Source organism: Ovis aries, chromosome 4, assembly GCF_016772045.2.
Source record: "Ovis aries strain OAR_USU_Benz2616 breed Rambouillet chromosome 4, ARS-UI_Ramb_v3.0, whole genome shotgun sequence".
Taxonomy (NCBI): domain Eukaryota; kingdom Metazoa; phylum Chordata; class Mammalia; order Artiodactyla; family Bovidae; genus Ovis; species Ovis aries.
This window is the reverse complement of record NC_056057.1, coordinates 57,166,006-57,190,027: the sequence shown is the minus strand read 5'-3', so window position 1 is coordinate 57,190,027 and position 24,022 is coordinate 57,166,006. Positions and strand designations below refer to the sequence as shown.

The following is a 24,022-nucleotide window of genomic DNA, read 5'->3' as shown; positions in this document are numbered from 1 at the left end:
TGTTAAAATAAAAATACTATCCAAAGCAATCTATAGATTTAAGGCAATCCTCATCAAATTACCCATGACATTTTTTTCATACAATGAGAACAAAGAATCTGAAAATTTACATGGAAACATGGAAGACCCAGAAATACTAGAGCAATCCTTGGTAGGGGAGAGGAGGGGAAGCAGGAGGTATTACTCTCTCAGATTTCAGATACAAAGGCACAGTAATTAAAACAGTGTAGTACTGGTACAAAACCAGTCATGTGGATCAATGGAACAGATCAGAGAGTCTAGAAATAACTCGTACACCTATGGTCAATTATTCTTTGACAAAGGATGCAAGAATATAAAATAGGAAAAAGTCTCTTCAGCAAGTGGCACTGGGAAAGTTGGACAGCTGCATGTAAATCAATGCAATTAAACACATCATCATACCATGCACAAAAGTAATCTCAAAATGGCTTAAAGACTTAAACATAACACATGACACCATAAAATTCCTCAGAAAAAAAGCATAGGCAAAACATTCCCTGACATAAAATGTGCCAATATTTTCTTAGGTCAGCCTCCCAAGGCAATAGAAATTAAAACAAAAATAAACAAACGGGACCTAACCCCCAAGCTTTTGCACAGCAAAGGAAACCATAAAAAAAAAAAAAAAAAAAAACAGAAAAGAAAAGAAAAGATAACCTACAGAACGGGAGAAAATATTTGCAAATGATGTGCTAGACAAGGGCTTAATCTCTAAAATATACAACTCAACAATAAAAATCGCAAACCAATCAAAAAATGGGCAGAACTCAACAGACATTTCTCCAAAGAAGACATACAGATGACCAGCAGACACATTAAAAGATGCTCAACATCACTAATTATTAGAGAAATAAAAAATTAAAACTAGAATGAGGTCCTGGTACCACCTCATACCAGTCAGATGACTAGCATTAGAAAGTCTACCAATAACAAATGTGAGAGGATGTGGAAAAAGGGAACTCCCCTACTCTGTGGGTGAGAATGTGAACTAGTGCACCTTCTATGGCAAATAGTGTAGAGGGTCCTCACAAAAGTAGTATTACCACATGATCCAGCCATCTCACACCTGGGCATATACCCAGACAAAAATATAATTCAAAAAGACACATGCACCCCTTATGTACACAGCAGCACTATTCATAACAAGCAAAACATGGAAACAATCTAAATGTCACTGACCGATGAATTGATAAAGATGTAGTACATACTTATACACACAATGGGGTACTACTCAGCTATAAAAAAGAATGAAATAATACCATTTGCAGTAACATTGGTGCAAGTAGAGATAGTACAATGAGTGACATAAGTCAGAAAGAGAAAGAAAAATACCATATGATCTCACTTACATGTGGAATCCAAAATATGGCACAAACGAACCTATCTACAAAACAGAAACAGACTCACAGACATACAGAACAGATTTGTAGTTGCCAAGGGCGAGGTGGGTGGGAGAGGACAGGACAGGACATTTGGGATTAGCAGATGCAAACCCTTATACATAGGAAAAGTACAAACAACAACATCCTACTGTATAGCACAGGGAACTGTATTCAATATCCTGTGATAAACGATAATGGAAAAGAATATTTTAAAAAGAATGTACATGTATAACTGAGTCACTCTGGTAAAAATCATGACACTATAAATCAACTATACTTCAATTAAACAAAATTAAATTAATTTTTTAAAAAGATAACATTTACAGATAAAAGTTAGCAACAGACTGCAAATACGTCCGAAGGGCCAAAATAAATTTAGGATGTTTTATCCACTTGCCACATTCAGAAAGTTTCAATTTCACTGGCTTGCAACCCTTTATACTATAGCCTCAACCTGAGAGTCATTTGTGACTTTGGAGTACACCTTATATTTTAAACAACTCCCTGTAACAAATTACTTGACCAAAACTAGTAAGTATGGATATTCATCTTCCTTTGCTTCTACAAACCACCCTAAGCTCACTATCAAACATGAAGACATGGTCCAAATTTCAAAGCAGATATAAGCTGAGAAAAATAGCAAACCAGTAAACAACTTTAATATCCTTTCAGTAAAAGTAGTTACTAATTATTCTCTATTCATCTGGGCTTTCAAGTCATGGTCAATAGACTCAATATCCTAAAAATTTCTCAGCTAATAGGAACAAAATCTATTTATTTAATGTTGGAATTTCATTTTTAAAAACATGGCATTTACATAAGACATACGACTGTTGTTTGGTAGAAGTATTTGTTTATAAGTCACATTAAGTAAACCAGGTTTGGGAAATGTTATATATACAAGTCTAATTAAGAAACAAAATATATAAATGTATGCTACAAAACAATATGTAAACAGAGATAATGTTCTTCAATTTAAGATACCCATATTTAAGAAACAATAGGCAACTTCCAGTATTCCTGCCAGGAAAATCCCATGGACAGAGGAGCCTGGAGGGCTAGTCCATGGGGTCACAAAGGAGTCACATGACTGAAGCAACTGAGCATGGCAGCACAGCAGGCAACCTCCCAACTCTGCTTAGTTCAGAAACTTCAAGAACATTAGAAAGCTACTTAACAGTTTTAAAGCAGGGATTTCTTTATGTAGAGGCAATGGGGTGTAGTGGGAAGGACTCAAGGTTTGTTGGAGTTAAGACTTTGGTTCATTCCTAACTTACTCACCATCTCTGTGTACATGAACAAATTAATTAGGCTTTTCAGTCTGAATATATAAAAGAGGGATATTTTATGAGCTTATTCCACAGATCAGAAATAGGTGAAATACGTCTAGCATAGTAAAATGGTAGCTGTAATTTAAAATTTTTTAATTGCAATGAGATCTTTATGAGCAAAACAGAAATTTAAATGACAATACCCTTTTCAACTAAATTGACTACTGCTATTTAGCAGACTGAGTTAAGGCCCTAGTAGATACATTAGCAAAACAAATTTTTTTTGAGTAGCCGCAAGAGATGTCAAAAATGGAAATTTTTGTAGACCACATCTTGAGAAAGGCAAAACACTGGTATGGGAATCAAAGTTGGACAGGGTGTTGCATCTTAATTCTCCCAATGGGTAAAACAGAAGTTACGTTAAATCATTTGCTCATTTTTAATTCTAAAGATACATGGAACTAAGTAAAGCGGTTCAGAGTGAAAGCTGTGAAGGCAGATTGCCTGGATTTCCTAATCTCTAAGCATGTTTCTTCTCTACAAAATGGGAATAATAATGATATCTATCTCAGATGTTCTCTCTTGCCATCTTCTGCTTGACCATGTCCAATTTACCCTGATTCACGGACCTAACATTCCAGATTCCTGTCTTAGGAATCAGTGAACTAAAGTGGATGGGAATGGGGGAATTTAATTCAGATGAGAAGAAATGGAATTGCCCTCATAGTCAACAGAAGAGTCGAAAATGCTGTATTTGGGTGCAAGCTCAAAAATGATAGAATAATCTCAGTTTGTTTTCAAGGCAAACCATTCAGCATCACAGTAATCCAAATCTATCCCCAACCACTAATGCCAAAGAAGCCCAAGTCGAATGGTTCTATGAAGATTTCAAGACCTTTTAGAACTAACACCAAAGAAAGATGTTCTTTTCATCACTGGGGATTGGAACACAAAAGTGGAAAGTCAAGAGAACCTGGAGTAACAGGAAAGTTTGTTTGAGTACAAAATGAAGCAGAGGAAAGGTTAAGAGTATTGTCAAGAGAACCCACTGGTCATAGCAAACACCCTCTTCCAACAACACAAGAGACGACTCTACACATGGACATCACCAGATGGTCAATACAGGAATCAGACTGATTACATTCTTTGCAGTTGAAGATTTAAAAGTTCTATACAGCTGACAAAATCAAGACCTGGAGCTGACTGTGGCTCAGATCATGAGCTGCTTATTCCAAAATTCAGACTTAAATTGAAGAAAGTAGGGAAAACCACTAGGCCATTCGGGTATGACCTAAATCAAATCCCTTATGATTATACAGTGGAAGTAACAAACAGATTCAAGGGATTAGATCTGATAGACAGAGTGCCTGAAGAACTATGTATGGACAGAGGTTAGTAAAGTTGCACAGGAAGTGGTGACCAAAACCACCCAAGAAAAAGAAATGTAACAAGGTAAAATGGTTGTCTGAGGCCTTACAAATAGCTGACAAAAGAAGAGAAGATAAAGAAAAAGGAGAAAAGAAAAGATATACCAAACTGAATACACAGTTTCAAAGCAAGGAGAGACAAGAAAGCCTTCTTAAGTGAACAATGCAAAGAAATAAAGGAAAACAATAGAGTGGGAAAGACTAGAGACTGCTTCAAGAAAATCAGAGATACCAAGAGAACATTTCATGCAAAGATTGGCACAATAAAGGACAGAAATGGTATGGACCTAACAGAAGCAGAAGAGATTAAGAAGGTACACAATTTCATAAAAGAACTATACAAAAAAGGTCTTAATGACCCATATAACCATCATGGTTTGGTCACTCACCTAGAGACAGATATCCTGGAGTATAAAGTGGGCCTTAAGAAGCATTACTACTAACAAAAGCTAGTGCAATACTGTACATAGAAAACACTAAAGACACATCAGAAAATTACTTGAACTAATCTGTGAATCTAGTAAAGTGGCAGGATATAAAATCAATTCACAGAAATCACTTGCATTCCTATATACTAACAATGAAGAGTCAGAAAGAGAAATTAAGGAATCAATCCCATTTACCACTGCAACTAAAAGAATAAAATACCTAGGCATAAACCCTACCTAAGGAGACAAAAGCGCAATATTCAAAAAACTATAGGACACTGATGAAAGAAGTCAAAGATGACATAAACAGATGGAGAGATATACCACGCTCCTGGGTTGGAAGAATCAATATTGTGAAAATGGCTGCAATCCCTATCAAATTACCAATGGCATTTTTCACAGAACAAAAAACTTCACAATTTGTATGGAAATGCAAAAGACCCCAAGGAGCCAAAGCAATCTGGAGAAAGAACAGAGCTGAAGGAATCAACTTACCTGACTTCAAACTATACTACAAAGCTACAGTCATCAAGACAGTATGGTACTGGCACAGAAACAGAAGTATAGACCAATGGAATGAGATAGAAGCCCATAGATAAACCCACGCATGTATGGGCACCTGATCTTTGAGAAAGGAGGCAAGAAAATACACTGGGAAAAAAAATCTCTTCAATAAGTGGTGCTGGAAGAACTGGACAACTACATGCAAAAGAATGAAATTAGAATACTGCTTAATACCATACACAAAGATAAACTCTAAATAGACTAAAGACCTAAAATATAAGACCAGAAACTATAAAACTCTTAGAAGAAAAGACAGGCAGGACACTGTATGACATAAATCATAGCAAGATACTTTATGACTCACACCCTGCTGCTACTAAGTCCCTTCAGTCATGTCCGACTCTGGGCGACCCCACAGACGGCAGCCTGCCAGGCTCCCCCGTCCCTGGGATTCTCCAGGCAAGAACACTGGAGTGGGTTGCCATTTCCTTCTCCAATGCAGGAAAGTGAAAAGTGAAAGTGAAGTCACTCAGTGTCCGACTCTTAGTGACCCCGTGGACTGTAGCCCACCAGGCTCCTCTGTCCATGGGATTTTCCAGCCAAGAGTACTGGAGTGGGGTGCCATTTCCTTCTCCAGACTCACCTCCTAGAATAATGGAAATAAAAACAAATACAGGGGGCCTAATTAAACTTAACTGCTTTTGCACAGGAAAGGAAACTATAAATGAGGTGAAAAGACAACCCTCAGAATGGGAGAAAATAATAGCAAATGAAATAACTGACAAAGGATTAATTTCCAAAATACACAAGCAGCTCATACAACTCAATACTAGAAAAACAAACAACCCAACCAAAAAGTGGGCAAAAGACCTAGACAGACATTTCTCCAAAGAAGACATACAGACGGCTAATAAGCACATGAAGAGATGTTCAACCTCACTTCTTATTAGAGAAGTGCAAATCAAAACTACAGTGAGGTGTCACCTCACACCAGACAGAATGGCTGTAATCAAAAAACCCACAAACAACAGTCTGGGGAGTGTCTGGAGAAAAGAGACTCCTCCTACACCGCTGGTGGGAACGTAAAATGATGCAGCCACTATGGAAGACAGTATGGAGATTACTTAAAAAAACAAACAAACTAGGAATAAAACCACCATATGACCCAGCAATACCGTTTCTAGGCATATACCCTGCAGAAACCAAAACTGAAAAAGACACAGGTACCCCAATGTTCACTGTAGCTCTATTCACAATAGCCATGACATGGAGGCAACCTAGATGTCCATCAACAGATGAATGGATAAAGAAGCTATGGTGTACACACACACACACACAATGGACTACTACTCAGCCATAAAAATGAACACATTTGAGTCAGTTTTAATGAAGTGGATTAACCTAGAGCCTATTACACAGAGTGAAGTCAGAAAAAAAATATCATATATTAACACATATATATGGAACCTAGAAGAATGGTACTGATGAATGTTTACAGAGCAACAATAGAGACACAGACATAGAGAACACACTTATGAACAAGGGTGGGGGAGAAGAGGGGGAGGGTGAAATAAATGGAGTGTAGCACGGACGCATATACACTAACATATGTAAATACAGAGCTAATGGGAACTTGCTGTATGACTCAGAGAACTCAACCTGGGGCTCTCTAATAACCTAGATGGGTCAGAATGGGCGGGAAGTGGGAGGGATATTCAAAAGGGAGGGGATATATGTACACCTATGGTTTACTCATGTGGCTGTATGACAGAAATCAAACCAATATCGTAAAACAATCATCAATTAAAAAAATATATTTTTTAAAAAGTTAGTGGAGGTGATGGAATTGCAGCTGAGCTATTTTAAATCCTGTGCTGCACTCAATATGCCAGCAAATTTGGAAAACTCAGCAGTGGCCACAGGACTGGAAAAGGTCAGTTTTCATTCCAATCCCAAATAAGGACAATGCCAATAAATGTTCAAACTACTGCACAATTGTGCTCATCTCCATGCCAGTAAGGTTACGCTCAATATTCTATAAGCTAGGCTTTAGCAGAACATGAACCAAGAACTTTCAGATGTACAAGCTGGATTTAGTAAAGGCAGAGGAATCAGAGATCAAACTGCCAACATCCATTGGAACATAGAAAAAGCAAGAGAATTTCAGAAAAACATCTACTTCTGCTTCACTGACTACACTAAAGCTTTTGACTGTATGGATCAAAACAAACTGGACTATTCTAAAAGAGATGGGAATACCAGAGCACCTTACTTGCCTCTTGAGAAACCTGTATGCAGGTCAGGAAGGAACAGTTAGAACCAGACATACAACAACAGACTGGTTCAAAATTGGGAAAGGAGTACAAGGCTGTGAATTGTCACCCTGCTTATTTAACTTCTATGCATAATACATCATGCAAAAATGCAGGGCTGGTGAATCACAAGCTGGAATCAAGACTGCTGCTGCTGCTGCTAAGTCGCTTCAGTTGTGTTCAACTCTGTGCGACCCCATAGATGACAGCCCACCAGGCTCTGCTGCCCCTGGGATTCTCCAGGCAAGAACACTGGAGTGGGTTGCCATTTCCTTCTCCAATGCATGAAAGTGAAAAGTGAAAGTGAAGTCGCTCTGTTGTGTCTGACTCTTCGTGACCCCATGGACCACAGGCTCCTCCATCCATGGGATTTTCCAGGCAAGAGTACTGGAGTGGGTTGCCATTGCCTTCTCTGGGAATCAAGACTGCTGGGAGAAAAATCAACAACCTCACATATGTAGATAATACCACTTTAATGGCAGAAAGTGAAGAGGAACTAAAGAGCTTCTTGATAAAATTGAAAGAGGAGAGTGAAAAAGTTGGCTTAAAACTCAACATACAAAAAACTAAGACTGTGTCATCCAATCCCATCACTGCATGGCAAATATTAACAGACAGGGAAAAAGTGGAAACAGTAACAGACTTTATTTTCTTGGGCTCCAAAATCCCTGTGGATAGTGACTGCAGCCATGAAACTTTTGACGCTTGCCCTTTGGCAGGTATGCTATGACAAACATAGGCAATATTAAAAAGCAGAAACATCGCTCTGCCATCAAAATCCGTATATTCAAAGCTATAGTTTTTCCAGCACTCATGTACAGATTGAGAGCTGGACACATCTATACATGAAAAAAGGCTGAGTGCTGAAGAACTGATGCTTTCTAGTGCTAAAGAATTGATGCTTTTCAGTGCTGAAGAATTGATGCTTGTGGTGCTGCACAAGACTCTTGAGAGTCCCTTGTACTGCCAAGGATATCAAACCAGTCAATCCTAAAAGAAACCAACCCTGAAAATTCATTGGAAGGATTGATGCTGAAGCTGAAGCTTCAATACTTTGGCCACTTGATGTGAAGATTCAAATTATTGGAAAAGACTGATGCTGGGAAAGGCTGAAGGCCAAAGGTAAAGGTGGCAGCAGTGGATAAGATATTTAGATAGCATTACTGACTCAATGAACAGGAATTTGAGCAAACTCTGGTAGATAGTGCAGGACAGGGGAGCCTGGCATGCTGCAGTTTATGGGGTCGCAAAGTGTCACATCCGACTTAGCAACTGAACAATAACTATCTTAAAGCAGCATGAGGATTAAATATACTTAAAGTACAGAGAACAGAGGATAGCACATGAAAAAAAAATAAACAGCTAATAAATAAGCCTTATTATTAAAATGAAAATATCTCTAGTCATTAATTTTTAAAAGCTGGAAAAATCACAGTAAAGGACAAATTTATGTTCTTATTCCATGAATAAAATTATACTCAGACTATCGCTATTGTTCTAGGAAATAAAAGCATCTATTCCTGTTTCATAGTGTTCTGCAGAAAAGATAAAACATTAAATTGAGTATAAGTTTAAGCTAAAAAAAATAGTGACCCTCTAATTGAGACCTAAATATCTCAAAACTTTAGGAAGAGAAATGAGACAAAACAAAAAACTGTGAAATGTAAACTTCTAGTTTTGGCAACAAATTTGAAAACTCTGCTCCTGGTGCCAAGTGAAATGATACGGCTGTCTAGCCATCTTGCTAGAATTGAAACTGTGCTGCATCCGTGGATTCCCTCCTTTCCTAGGGTGTGAAACTATCTTGTTACATCTGTCAAACCCAGTGATTGCTAGAGCTTCCCCTGAAGAGAAATTAACTGTGATTATGGTTTTTCTGGTTTGGGTCAAAGGGCTCCTCCAAAAAGTTGCCTCAAAACCCCATGGACTCTGCAAATGACAGTGGGTGGCAAGGAAAGGCATATAAAATCTCATGTGAAAGATTTCAGAGAAAATCGCTAAACAAAACAGCAGGCCGTGGGGAATATGCTTCCTTGGGAATCTGGACACTTTCCTCCCTTTTTTTCCCTTATGTGAACTGTCAAGTATCGATTTTAGAAAAGCCTATGGCTGAGCAATAAAACTATCATCAAATGGCTATGGTACTGTGTTAAGTATTAATACTTCTTAATGACTTATTTAAGGAAAAAAGTACAAAAGTGGAATGCAAATAGCACATTCAATGAACATAAGATGAACTGCAGGAAACAACAGCTGTAATGTTGCATTTTAAAACTGCAATGAGATTATGAACAAAACACAACAGAGGTTAATGGTAAAATTCCAGCTTTTTAATGTAAATGACTTGGAATGATATTACTGTCTTCACTCTGAAAATGTTTCATTAAATTCAGTAAAGCTAACAAAAAATAAAGCTGTCCCCGTGGGATCAGTCAGAGATTCTACTCAAATGAGGTCAAAGATTCCTCACATATGACATCAAAAGATAATCCATAAAAGAAAAAAATGATAAATTAAGACTGTAGCAAAATTAAGAACCTCTGCTCTTCAAAAAAAAAACAAGAGAAAAGGTCAAACACTAGGAGCAAATATTTGAAAGTCAAATATCTAATAAGGGACTTATATCTCAACACATTAAGAAAACAAACAACCCAATTTTAAAAGTAGCCAAGAGATCTGAAATTTTCAAGACAAGCAGTAGCATGAAAAGATACTTAACATCATTAGCTACTAGGGAAATAGAAAAGAAAACCACAAAGAGTTACCACTACATACCTATCAGAATGGTTCAAAAACAAAAACAAAGGGATAAATCCCATATACTGCAAGTGAGAACACAAAATGGTACAGCAACTTTGGAAAACAGTTTGACATTTTCTTATAAACATGACTCATATGTTTATCATACAACCCACACAGGTAAAATAAAAACCTATGTTAACACAAAGCCCTGTCTGAACGTTTACAGCAGCTCTACTTAAAAATACCAAAAACTAATTTCAGTTTCGCTCAATTGAGTGTGAGACTTTCACATAATGGAATACTGCTCAGCCATAATAAGGGATAAACTAAAACAATATAGCTAAATCTCATATGAATTATGCTAAGTGAAAGAAGCCAGACTCAAACAGATATGCACTACATGATTTCGTGTATATGGCACTCTAGACAAAACAATTCCGTTGCCAAGTACTGATGGGTGGAGAGGGACTAACTAGAGAGGGGCAGGAGGGAATTTTGGGGTGATGGAACTGCTCCATATTTTGATTGTACTGGTCATAAAACTATGTGCACTTGTCAAAATCACAGAATTGTACACGAAAAAATAAAATAACCCCAAACTACTGACATGAAAAAACCTTAAAATGAAAAAAAAAAATGGCTAAGTCTATTTGGGGAATTAAGTCACAATTGTGGTCCACGAGATTAGTCTCATGTTTACATCTGTTTGGTTTTACTCTTCTGGTAGTAAAATGAGACAGATTTGACTGTCTAAAAATACACTTTAAAAAATAAACCTACTCTAAAATGTTTTGTTAATAACAAATGCCTACTAGGCCATCAATTCAATAAAATCGATTACTCTACATTCCAATCTGCTCCCTTCATTCTGTCAACATTTTTTAACATTGACTATCCACCGTCAGAACACTCATCTCTACATTTCATCAGCTTATTTCAAATTCTCTTTAAGTTTTACTTTTAAATAAGATCTGTTTTTCCCTTGATACTTCTATCAGTCATATCCTTACCACAGCAATTTTTCTGTCACCTTAGTCCAGGTCCTTATCTCTTGATCCTAGCTAGTCTTCCAGATTTTAGTGTTATCTCTGCTTTCATTCATCCTACCTGTGGCTGACTAACTCATTTAAAGACTAGTTTCTCATTTTTACCTGGACTGCCCCCACTCAACCAGTGGAACTATTTTTCAGTGGAAATCCATCCACTGAAGTATATTTTAATGGGACAGAGGGGAAAATTAATTTGACACTTTAGTATTACTGTCACAGAAATATGAAAAAAATGGGTTTAGATTAATTATTTTAAAAAGCTTCCCTGATGGCTCAGACGGTAAAGAATTTGCCTGCAATGTGGGAGACCTGGGTTAGATCCCCGGATTGGGAAGATACCCTGGAGAACGAAAGACATACCCACTCCAGGATTCTAGCTTGGAGAATTCCATGGATATAGGAGCCTGGCATACTACAGTTCATGGGGTCACAGAGTCAGACACGATGGAGTGACTTTTAAATTAATTTGTATCTGTATCATTTAGGAATGTTGAGCAAAAGCAGTTTGAGAAAAATCTAATTGAAAGAAGAGTGGCAAGCAGCTGAGGAGATACCCCACGTCCAAGGTCAGGAGTGGAAGCTGTGAGGAGATACCCCACGGCCAAAGTAAGGAGCAGTGGCTGCCCTTTGCTGGAGCAGCCGTGAAGAGATACCCCACGTCAAAGGTAAGAGAACCCCCAGTAAGACAGTAGGCGCTGAGAGAGGGCATCAGAGGGCAGACAGACTGAACTACCATATGATTCAGAAACTCCACTCCTGGAGATAAATCCAGAGAAAATCATACCTTGATAAGATATATGCACCCAATGTTCACCACAGCACTATTTACACTAACCACGACATGGAACCAACGTAAATGTCCATCGAGAGATGAATGGATAAAGAAAATATGGCACATATATACACAATGGAATACTACTCAGCCATAAAAAGAAATTGAATAATGCCGCTTGCAGCAACATGGATGGACACAGAGATTATCACATTAAGGGAAGTAAATCAGAGAAAGACAAATATGGTATCACTTATATGTGGAATCTTAAAAAATTATGGAATGAACTTATTTACAATACAGAAACAGACTCACAGACCTAGGAAACAAACTTAAGGTTACCAAAGGGGAAAGGTAGGGAGGGAGGGATAAATTAGGAATCTGGGAGTAACATACATAAACGATTATAGAAAAAATAGTTAAACAACAAGGACCTACTATATAGCATAGGGAACTATAGTCAGCATTTTGTAATAACCTATATGGGAAAAGAATCTGAAAAAGATTGTGTGTATGTGTATAAACTGAATAACTTTGCTGTACACCTGAAACTAACAACACTGTAAATCAACTAGACTTCAATTTTTAAAAAGTTAACTGCATCAAAAACACAATGCCTGCATCACGGCCAGAAGTTATCAAATAGCAACTAATGCATACAAAACTCTGATGGAGGCCTTCCCTGGTGGTCCAGCAGTGGACAGTCCACCCATCAATGCAGGGGACACACTTCGATCCCTCACCTGGGAGGATTCCACATGCCAGTGCAACTAAGTATCGCACCGTAACTACTGAAACCCACATGCCCTAGAACCCATTCTTTGCAACAAGAGAAGCCACCACAATGAGAGGCCAGTGCATGGCAACCAGAGAGCAGCCCCCGCTTGCAGCAATGAGAAAAAGGCCATGCATAGCAAGTAAGACCCGGCGCAGCCAAAAGGAATAAATACCAATTTTGATAGATACACATTAGTCTTGAATAGCTAAATTAATACGTTGCTACTCAATGGGTTTACTTCTATCTGCATCATTTTTAAGATTTTTAGAAGGTCTGCAGAGTTTTAGGCTCTCCTCCCAAATTACTTAATTCTAGTCTTCAGAACTTTAACAAGATCTCCGTATGATTCCTATGTATATCAAAGTTTGAGAAGCACTGGCCTAAAACAAGAGTTGACAAATTCTGTTTAAAAAGCTAGATAATGTTACATTTTGCAAGCTATTAGGTCTCTTTTTTAACTATTCAACTATGCTGCTTACCATGAAGATAAAAAGGTCAATACATAAGAAAGTATAATTAAAGATGTATATACACCTAGAAAAAACAGAGCCCCAAAATACTTAAGGCAAGAAAATGACAAAATTGAGAAATACACAATCGAGTCATTTAACAGAGATTTTCAGTATCACTCTCTCAGAATTAAACAGAAAATCAGCAAAGACATAAATACATGACCACCACCACCAACAAACTTAACCTAGCTGACATTTACAGAATGCTTCAATCAACAACAGCAGCAACTTATTCTTTTTAATCAAACATGATGTACTCTCCAGAAGGGAGCTTCCCTGATGGCTCAGTGGGTAAAGAATCTGCCTGCAATGCAGGAGACAAAGGACATGCAGGTTTGATCTCTGGGCTGGGAAGATCCCCTGGAGAAGGAAATGGAAACCCTACTCAAGTATTCTTGCCTGGGAAATTCTCACGGACACGGGAGCAGGGCAGGCTACAGTTCATGGGGTTGCAAGAGTCAGACTCAACTTAGCGACTAAGCACACACACACGTTCTCCAGAATAAAACACATGACAGACTACAAAACAAGTTTTAGCAAAACACTAAAATCATAGAAACTATGTTCTCCAGTCACCTGGACTTATATGAGAAATTAATAATAGAAAAAGTCAGTCCTGGGTGTTCACTGGAAGGACTGATGTTGAAGCTGAAACTTCAATACTTTGGCCACCTGATGCGAAGAACTGCCTCATCTGAACAGACCCTGATGCTGGGAAAGATTGAGGGCAGGAGGAGAAGGGGACAACAGAGGATGAGATGGTTGGATGACATCATGAACTCAATGGTTATGGGTTTGGGCGGACTCCGGGAGTTGGTGATGGACAAGGAGGCCTGGCGTGCTACGGTTCATGGGGTCACAAAGAGTCGGACAGGACTGAGTGACTGAACTGAACTGAATAGAAAAAATGTGGGAAATCCCCCAAAGATTACAGTATCACACAACAAACTTTAACATAGATCAAAGAAGAAATTTCAAGGAAAATTAGAAAATATCTTGTGAGACAGCATAATACTATTTTAAGGATAAGATATATAGAACAATGAAACAAAAAAGAAAGCTAAGAAACTGTTTTTGGACAAAGGTGCCAAGGCAATTCAACAAGAGAAAGCATAGTCTTTTCAGCAAATGGTGTTGGAACAATTAGAAAGCCATGTTAAGAAAAAAAAATTCCTTACCTCATACAATAACAAAACTTAACTCAAAATGGATCGCACAACCTAAATGTAAAAGCTAAAATGATAAAACTAAAGAAAACAATAGGAGAAAAATCTTTGTGACCCAGGCCTGAGCAACATTTCCTTAGATAAGATCCTAAAAACTGCAGTACATAAAAGAAAAAGTTGCCAAACTGGATTGGTAAAGTTAAAAGTTTGCACTCTTCAAAAGATATCATTTAAAAAAAGAAAAAAAGACTTCTGTGGTGGCACACTGGATAAGAATCCATCCGAGAATCATGGCAGAGGAGACAGGCTCAATCCCTGATCAGGAGGATCCCACATGGCATGGAGCAGCTAAGCCCAAGCACCACAGTTGCTGTGCTCTGGAGCCCACGCACCCTGACTACTGAGCCTGTGTGCCTAGCGCCTGTGCTCTGCAATTAGAGAGGCCACCGCAAGAGAGGGTGGCCCCCACTCACCGCAAATGCCAAAGTCTATGCAAAGCAATAAATGCAAAGTAACAAAGACCCATTGCAGCCAAACAGAAAAGAAATAATTAAATTTTTTTGAAGGAGATAAGCCACACAGCAGAAAACTTAAAGTGAAGTCACTCAGTCGTGTCTGACTCTTTGCGACCCCATGGACTGTAGCCTACCAGGCTCCTCTATCCATGAGATTTTCCAGGCAGAAGTACTGGAGTGGGTTGCCATTTCCTTCTCCAGGGATCTTCCCGACCCATTTCCAAATCATATACCTGATAAAAGACTTCTAGTAAGAATATAAAACAAACCCTTAAAATTCAATTGTAAGACACAAAACCCAATTTAGATCAAAAAAAGATTTAAAGAGCTACGTCAGCAAAGGTAAATGAATACACACACATTAAAAGATACTCAACATCAGTCATTAGAGAAGGTTTAAATACATTTAAATTTGATTAAATGCAAATTAAAACCACAATTAGTAACCACTCCACATCTATATTGAGGGGCATTCTCAAGTAGATCAGCTTTAGGAAAGGAGAATGGAAGGTAAGAATCTAGAAACTGATTGTCTTAAAATTATCTTTGCTGACATACTCAATGGAAAGCTTCTATATGCCTCTTGGTAGTACACATACCAAGCTTAAGACCATTTGTATAAGAAAAGAGGAATTTAGTGACTTACAAAATATTTGGTTAACAGGATTTGATGATCTGGAAAGGTGTCAAAAAACAAATGAGGCTCATTTGGAAATGAAAAAAAAGTAGGGGTGGGAAAGGAGCAAGCAGGAAGGACAGAGAGTTCTCACCCATCAGCATCGTTCTGATAGTCCTGAGCGCTGGCAAATAGTTTTTTTGGTTTGTTTTTTAAATCATCTGATTGACTCCCACACAGGTTCTGTGCCCTAGCCAGCAATGACTAAAATGCACCATGCCCAGGCAAGTCTCCACACCTTCTCTTCAAACGCTCATATCTAGAAATCACTCCATTGCAACTAACTAGTGCAAAGCAGAGAACTGCAAGCAAAATGCACCTTCATTTTTGCCCTACATCCCAACCTGATATACTCAAATTATAGTATTTTCAAAGTGTAATAATAATTACCGGTTTACATGCCTGCCTCTTCTGCCTCCCATTAGAGACTGTGCCTTCTTTAATGACAGAGGAATTTTTCATTCATCTTGAGATCTTCAGCCTCAGTATGCTATGAGATTTTCCAGGCAAGAATACTACAGTGGGTTGCCATTTCCTTCTCCAGTGACCCGTACAGTCAATAAATGTTCTGAGAACGGAAGGCTGATATAACTACAGATATAAACTCCAACCATTTAGTTTGAATGTCTTTGTCTACAAAATATATTTTTAAAACATATTGTAGGCAAATGTATTGTAAAACTAATTTTTCCTTTCTTAGGATAGGCTCTAATCTGAAATTAAGAATTTGATATGGGGACTTCCCTGGTGGTCCAGGGGCTAAGGCTCTGTGCTCCCTCCCAATGCAGGCAGCCTGGGTTCGATCCCTGGTCAGAAAACTAGATCCCACATGCCGCAACTAAGAGTTCAAATGCCACAACTAAAGATTCTGCATGTCTCAACGAAGACTGAAGTTCCAACATGCCACAACTAATACCCGGTGCAGCCAGATAAAGAAATAAATCCTTTTAAAAAAAGAATCTGATATGTTATTACATATCTAATCAACTTCTATATAAAACTCTTAGGGAAATGAGACCGATGGACTAGACAGAAGTTAGGCAACCTCGTTCTAGCTAGTACCAGTGACTCTGGATATGTTTTCTGACTTTTGGTTTCCTCATGTGTAAAGTGAAAAAATTAAAGAACAATCTCTAAACACCCTTCAAATGTTAATATTCTAAGAATTTTTAACCCATGAAGTGTTTCATTAATCAACAGTCAGAAGATAGGAGGCATGTCACATGCTGAGTATTCCTAATATTTTCGTACCTCTTGCTAGAAAGCAAATGAAATTATCCTGTCAATATTCATTCAGTACTCAAATCCAGAAACAAAACTAAATAAGTGCCCTGCCCGCAACATCTACTTCTGAAATTGTGAGCTTGACCTTTCAGTTCTAATAATTCAACTCTTGAAGCAAACATTTAATCACATATCATAGGCATTGACATAATAAACAAACTGTAAGCTTACCTGCCAGGAAACTGCTCCCAAAATTGCTGTTGCAAGAAGACTGAAAAAAACTAACTGCTCTGAAATTAAGCAAAAATGACGCATCCCTTTGGATGCCATGATTCTGTCAAGGCTATTGTTATCTACTCTGTGGGTAAAACATACCTTATGGCAGTCATTTAATTTGGTATGGAATCCCCAAAGAGTTAAAAGAAAAATAATATGGCAAATCATCCAGAAAATTCCAAAAATGGAAAAGCCTGGTATTACAAAATACCAGAGATGAGTGTCTCTAAGTTTAAATGCTGAAAGAATGAAAAATGTAAGCTCAATCATCCCAGTGAAAACAACTGAAAGTCTTCTGCAAATTCTTCCACGGTACAAAAAGGGTTTCCACCTTTCAGTCACTGAAAGCCCACTAAAATAAATGTCAAGGAAAGGATCAGTTATCAGGCAAATGAAAAAACATGCAAAGGCAACTGGATTTTGGGGAGTTTCCAATGAGGAGAAAAACAGCAAGACTGCAAAAATAACTAAGTTTGGAATAGCTAGAAAAGACTTCATTCTCAGGTCGATAATCAGCATGGCCAAAGCTACAACAAGTAAAATGACACTCAGAGACTTTTCCACCAACATAGTTGTGCTGGCGATGGCAAATCCAACAAGTTCCAGAAATTCAACTGTGGTTAGTAAGGTGGGCCGATGGCGGACATAACCAGAAATTCTCTCCACCAAAGAGCATAATATCCTTAATACTATGGAAGTTAGAAGCAAATATTTGGTTGATTCTTCTTTGACATCATTTTTAAAGGATGAATTATCAAGAAAACACAGGAGGCCAAGCAAGAATCCAAACCAAAGATTGGAGAGACTTAAACTTGCTGCTTCCATTGAAAAATAATAATAGAGTATGCTGGCAATTCCGAGAACAAAAAGACCAAGAATAAAAATGACCAAAATTAAGGAATTTGCTGTTTTTTCCCATCTTACATAGAGACCTAAGCATAGAGCAACCAGTAAATTGATTCTGGCTAAATAGCCAAGGTAACGCACTGAAGAATGCATGTTCACTTCTCTGTTCACTTCTTCCAGTCTTGTCATTGCTAAATAGAGACAATGACTAAAGCAGTAACGCAGTGATTTACACATTAATCTGTCAATCTGGGCTTTCTCCCCACGTTATGAAAATTAACTGCTTGTATTTCATCCAGCAAATCCAATGTATCTGTAACTCCTATTTCAGCACTTTCTCTGGTGGAATTTGTTTACAGTGATCTAAAAAAGAAGAAAAAATATTTCACTGTTAATTTTATGTAATTTACCTTTCACATATATCTTTCTTATTAAAAAATAATGACCAAGTGAGAGATAAAGTTTGTTTAGATACCCAGTTTAAAATCTGACTTGCGTGTATCTAAACGGTAACTGTCTCTGGCTTAAAAACTCTTCAGTTTATCCAAACAAAAATGGAGATTTGTTCCGCTTATCCTATTCTAGGATTGTATGACTAGGTTGCCATCAACAAAAATTTTTCCAGAGATGGTAAGGAATTCACCTAATCTATTTTTATTCCAATATCCAGTTTTTCAACAATGTGCAATGATGAGATATTCAACTCAGCTTAAATGTAGCAGATGGGTCTGGAATAGTGGAAAGCTAGTCAACTCAAACAAAATGAGGGACGTCATTATACCTCTAACTTGAAAAGCACCAGTATCCAATAACAGGCTTCCCTCGTGGCTCAGACAGTAAAGCGTCTGTCTACAATGCAGGAGACCTGGGTTTGATCCCTGGGTTGGGAAGATTCCCTGGAGAAGGAAATAGGCAACCCACTCCAGTACTCTTGCCTAGAAAATCCCATGGATGGAGTAGCCTGGTGCAGGTTACTCTGTCCATGGGGTCGCAGAGTCGGAAATGACTGAATGACTTCACTTCACTCACAGCTTTCTTTAATAATCATCCAATAATAGCAACCATTACCACCTGCCTAAAATCCTCTACATCTTTTTACCAGTTACTTCTAAAATGCTATAAAACCTTAGTCTCAACACTGTTTCACTAATAAACTTATTAGAAGTTTAACTGTATTAAAGTTACTCAGTCACTAAAGTTGATCCATCATTCTCCCTGTACTTTTACCTCTATTAAGTTACTCTGATGATCAAACATACAATCTCTGTAGCAAACCAATTCTGGAACTTTCTAGTCAAAACTGTAAAACTGAAATACTGACCAACATTTATTGTGAAGTACATTTTAAAAACTATGATTTTATTTTTGGAAACTTATCACAACAGTTATTTGTTAAAGGACTCAGATAATTATTTCGATCTTAAGGACCCCTTCAGGTTGCACTTCAAACATGACATCATCAAACAAAATGATTTAACTATTTACTAGATAATTTTCTAGTATGCTATTTCAGAAAACATGATACATGCAAAGGTTTATGGTCACACTGAATATCCACTGAGAACTCAACGAGATTAAAAACTCAAAAAGTAACTACTTTGCAATCAGCTTATTTCTGCTTTCGCAGGACACTAAAAGAGCCAAGAGAAATATGAGATAACCTGAATTAACCCTGAATTACCCATACGGCTGCAGAAGAATGACACTGGATGACAACTTTAGGGTCTCTGGGAGGTTCAAAGTACTATTACTAACTTACAAGTTCAACAAGTATATTTTTTACAGCTAAGTTTATTTAATTAACTAAGAATTATGATTCTCCTCAATTGTATTTTCAATCATTCCTTAAGATACCACACACCACTAAAGAAAATATCTTCCTTTGGTATATTTAGGTTTTATCTTTTACTTAAGTATGAGAAACTGACACCATCTAGAATGCACTGAATTTTTAAAAACATCACTTGTACGTGCTATATAATCATTCAACAAATATGCTGGAATACATGTCCTCTGAGGGTTGATGGTACAGTCTGGGTTCAAAAACTGAACACTGTGGGAGACAAAAAAAAAAAAATCACACACCAGACTAAATGGTTGCAACTCAACTCATGAGACATACTTCTGTGTTTCTCTAGTCAACACTCATTCTCTGGGGCTAGGCAAGCCTCTCTTCCCTATTCTCAAATCTCTGACATCTACTTCTGACCAAATTCTCACCAGATGACTCTGTCTCCAATAACGTCATCAAAAGGGAGCTTACCTGAGTTTCCAACACCACAAACTCACCTATATCTACCATCTCCTGATTTAAGAAAAGAAGGCTCTCTGCCGGATAGAAGGCTACATCTTTTAGCTGTACATGTGACTCTTCCTCACGGTCTCTTCCAGAACTTCACACTCTCTCCTCTCTTCCAACTCCTACTACTCTTCTCTTATCCACTGGTGCTTAAACATTTGCAAAGCTCTTTTAAAAAATGATACCCCCCCCAAAAAAAAAACAAAACATATATATATACACACACACACATATATACAGAAACAAAACTGAAACTCAATAATCCATCTCCTCCTACAAGTTCAGTCATCTGTCCCCTTGACAGCCAGTATTTGATTGCTTTACTTCTCACATGAACTAAACTACAGTTTCCACCACACAACAACAAACTGCTCTGTCAAGTTCTAAAATAACCTAAATTCCTAAATCGCATAAGTACTTTACACTCATTATCTTGCACCTTCATCAAACAACCTTTGACATTTTTGACTCCCAGGGCTTCCCTGGTGGCTCAGAGGGTAAAGCATCTGCCTACAATGTGGGAGACTGGGTCCAATCCGTAGGTTGGGAAGATTCCCCTGGAGAAGGAAACGGCAACCCGCTCCAGTACTGCTGTTTGGAAAATCCCATGGACTGAGAATGGGGTCACAAAGAGTCGGACACGACTGAGCGACTTCACTTTCACCTTCTGCAACCTGCCCTCCCTCTAGCTTCCAAAGACCAGTCTTCAGAATTTCTTCCTAATTCACTGATCTCTCCTGTCTCCTTGCAGGTTCTTCATTCTGAATCTATCCTTTGGATGCTCAAACCCAAGCCTAGGCCCTTCTCTCACTATACACTTAAATGTGTATTAATATATATTAACCTGACAGAAATGAAAGCACTAGCTCTGTCCTGCACTGAGGTAAAAGCTTAGGAAAAAAGTAAAGGAAAACATGTAATTAATAAAGTATAGCACATTCATAGCATCGAATATATGCAGTTACCCTGTTATGGGCCAAAATCAACATGGCAGAATATTATTTTTTTTAATGGCTAATTCACAAAGTCTTTCCCCATTTCGACCTTCTTTAAAAGACAAACATCCTCAATCAAGTGAGTAAAACAACAAAGCAGTGCAATCCTTTTCATTGGGTCTGCCAGCACAAATGATTCAGTGGGAATTACTTGAGAGGCAGATAAAAAAAGGAGCACAGAAGAGTCCACTGATACAGGAAAAGTTAGTAATTGTCAGGTTTGTTTTATAGCATCCTATATACTATTCTAACCCTCCTTTCACCACCTATATTTAATGGTCACCAAGTCCTGCCCACTCTTCCTCTTAGACACTTCTTAAACGTTTCTACTTCTTTCCATCCTCAAGATCACAACCCTAGTTTTAGCCACCGTCATCTCATGGTTGAATGTCTCCTTGTTTCCCCTCTTGCCCTTCTCCAAAAAGTATCCTTTTTAAAGCCAAAACTTGTCACCTCATTCTGTTATGTAAAAACCTCCAAAGGCTTCCCATCACTCTAAGCGATAAAGTCTAAACTCCTTAAAATGCCTTAGGAGGCTTTCCTCATTGGATGTGAATAACTCTCCCACCTCATCTCTTACCATTCTTTGTATTCTAGTCACAGGGATCTTTCAATTCTGAACTACACTAATGCTGTTCCCTCTCCAGGTATACTCCTTTTTCTCCTCCAGACTCCACCAGAGGTCCTCACACCTGGCTCACTCCTACTCTTCAGGTCTCAGCTTAAATCATTTCTTAGGGCAATCACCCTGACTCATTTGTATGATCCACATTCTGTAGAATAGGAAAAATATTGATCATCAACTGTTTAATATCTGCATTCCCCACTAGATCACAAGGTCTCTCAAAGTTTGTCTTCAAAACTGTACACCCAGGGTTTAGCAGAAAGTTTGACTCCAACAAAGTTTGACTCCAAGTAGATATTCAACAAATACCTGAAGAAACGAAGACTGATACAGAAGTAACTATATTTACTAACAATGTCAGTCAGTTATAGGATGCATATTAATATACAAAGAGAATAAACAAGTTGTCTAATAACCCACAACTACGAAGTCACAGAGCGAAGGGAGACTGCATGAACGTTTGGCTTGCTTCTCTCTCAGCCTTACTCCAGCAGTCACTTATCTCATCCAAATTCCTCCAAACCGGCAAGTTCTCTTTTACATCCTTCTAGGGAATGGTTCACTGAGCCCAAAAAACACTATCATGTGACGATGCATGGCATCGTCTTCTGACTCAGAAACTACTTACGTCCAGTCTAGGGGAAGTGTCAAAAGCTGAAAGAATCTACAGAGCAGCCAGGGTCGGGGAATTCCAGTGCTTCGGTTCTATGAATTCATGAGAACTCTTCTTTGGACCCATCCCACATGAGGAGAAAGGTACCTAGAATATCAAACCCCTCAGCAATACGGCAGCAATAGCAATTCTTCTTCCATTCTGCTTTCTCCTAGGAGGAGGCCTAAGCAGCAGCCTGGCTGTTGGGAACCACAAGTAGGCACCCAGCTGAGTGGGGAACCGCTGGGGGATACGGAGAGGCGCCCTGCCTTCCATCCTCCACCCCACACCATCAACTTCTCCCCAGGCAGATATCCCTACCTCCTTCCCGCGAGGCCGGGCGGGCGGAGCTCGGGGCCCGCACCTCGCCGAAGCCCTGCGCGCTGTCTGTGCCCAGGTCTCACCGCCCTGCCGGTGACCCCTTGTCCCGGCCTCGGCCGCTGCTACCAATGCTCTCTCAGCCCTCGGAGTCGGCCCTTGGGCCAGCAGGGGAAAGGAAGGGCCCTTGCGGCTGAGCCTGCGGTTCGGAGCGGGGACACGGCACTCCAGGGCAGTCGAGTGCCCCACGCCACACGCACTAACACAGACCAGTCTCGTCGGAAACTTTCTCCGTTACTGGCCCGGCTGCGGCCGCCATATTCCCGCCGCCGGATTCGCGACGGTACGGAACGCCGCCGGGGTCAGGCCGCGCTACGCGCTTCCTCCGCGAGACCCGGCAGCCAGCCCCTGGCCCCGCCCAAAGCCGCCGCACTGCCGCGGACCCAGGTGCTCTCCGCACTGAGCGAACGCAAATGGCTCCACCTGACGCACAAGCGGTTGCCTTCTTAGACGTAGAATGGGCGGGGAACTGGTACCTGGAAGACCCCGAAGGATCGGCCGTGTCCATCAAGCATCTAGGCCGCCGCTTCGAGTTGGACGGAAACTGGAGCAGGACCGGCAGGCTGGCTACCTAAGGACGATAACTACTGTAGGAGGCGTTGCTGCTCTTTAGTATATATCGCATAATATATGAATTTGTGTCCACTGACCGGCTAAAAGCCTAGGCTCTTTAGTCTTGCCTTCAGAGCCCTTTTGGCTTCATTTTCTAGTTAAAGCCTCCCTTTAGTCCACCGGCTAAGTCTTAATTCCGCCATCAACGCTGAGCTACCCGATCATGGCCTGCTCCATTCGCTTTCTCCCCCAGTCTCTTACACTTTCACCCGCCCCACAGCCCGAGGGTCCATCTGAGTGCACGGCTGATTCTCTTTTGTATCTGAACTCGCTGAATAAACGTAAGGGGATAGTACTCAGAGGCAGCGTTTCACAACAGCTGTGGAGCTGATGATTTGCACTCTGGTTTCTCCTATTCGTATGTGCGACCTCGGTTTCTCCATCTAAAAAATATTGTGATATTCAGGGAAACTTTCCCCCCGCCCTGGAATCATAAGGTACTCAGAAAGTATGAATTCCCTCCTCCCTCTCCAAGAAGCACTTCCTGTTTGCCAGTCTTCTGTACCTACCATTATTTTCTACTGTTTATAGCTCTTGGTGGTGGCGGTTTAGTCGCTAAG

The 24,022-nt window shown here is 39.3% G+C and overlaps 1 protein-coding gene across 3 annotated transcripts in view; it reads right to left on the bottom strand.

The window, feature by feature from the left end:
* The window catches only part of TMEM168 (transmembrane protein 168), a 57,370-nt gene extending 33,974 nt beyond the window's left edge, over window positions 1–23,396 (bottom strand). Inside the window, exons 1-3 of one of the 3 annotated variants that reach the window (XM_042249198.1) lie at window positions 22,794–23,129; window positions 22,449–22,580; window positions 17,011–18,264 (exon numbers count right to left, since the gene is read on the bottom strand). In XM_042249198.1, coding sequence (XP_042105132.1) covers window positions 17,011–18,138 — 1,128 coding nt within the window. In that variant the 5' untranslated portion in view covers window positions 18,139–18,264; window positions 22,449–22,580; window positions 22,794–23,129. Of the gene's footprint in view, window positions 1–17,010; window positions 18,265–22,448; window positions 22,581–22,793; window positions 23,130–23,326 lie in introns of those variants that run through there. The other 2 variants (XM_042249199.2, XM_015095297.3) reach the window with 2 other exon arrangements.
* Between the last annotated feature and the right edge of the window lie 626 nt (window positions 23,397–24,022).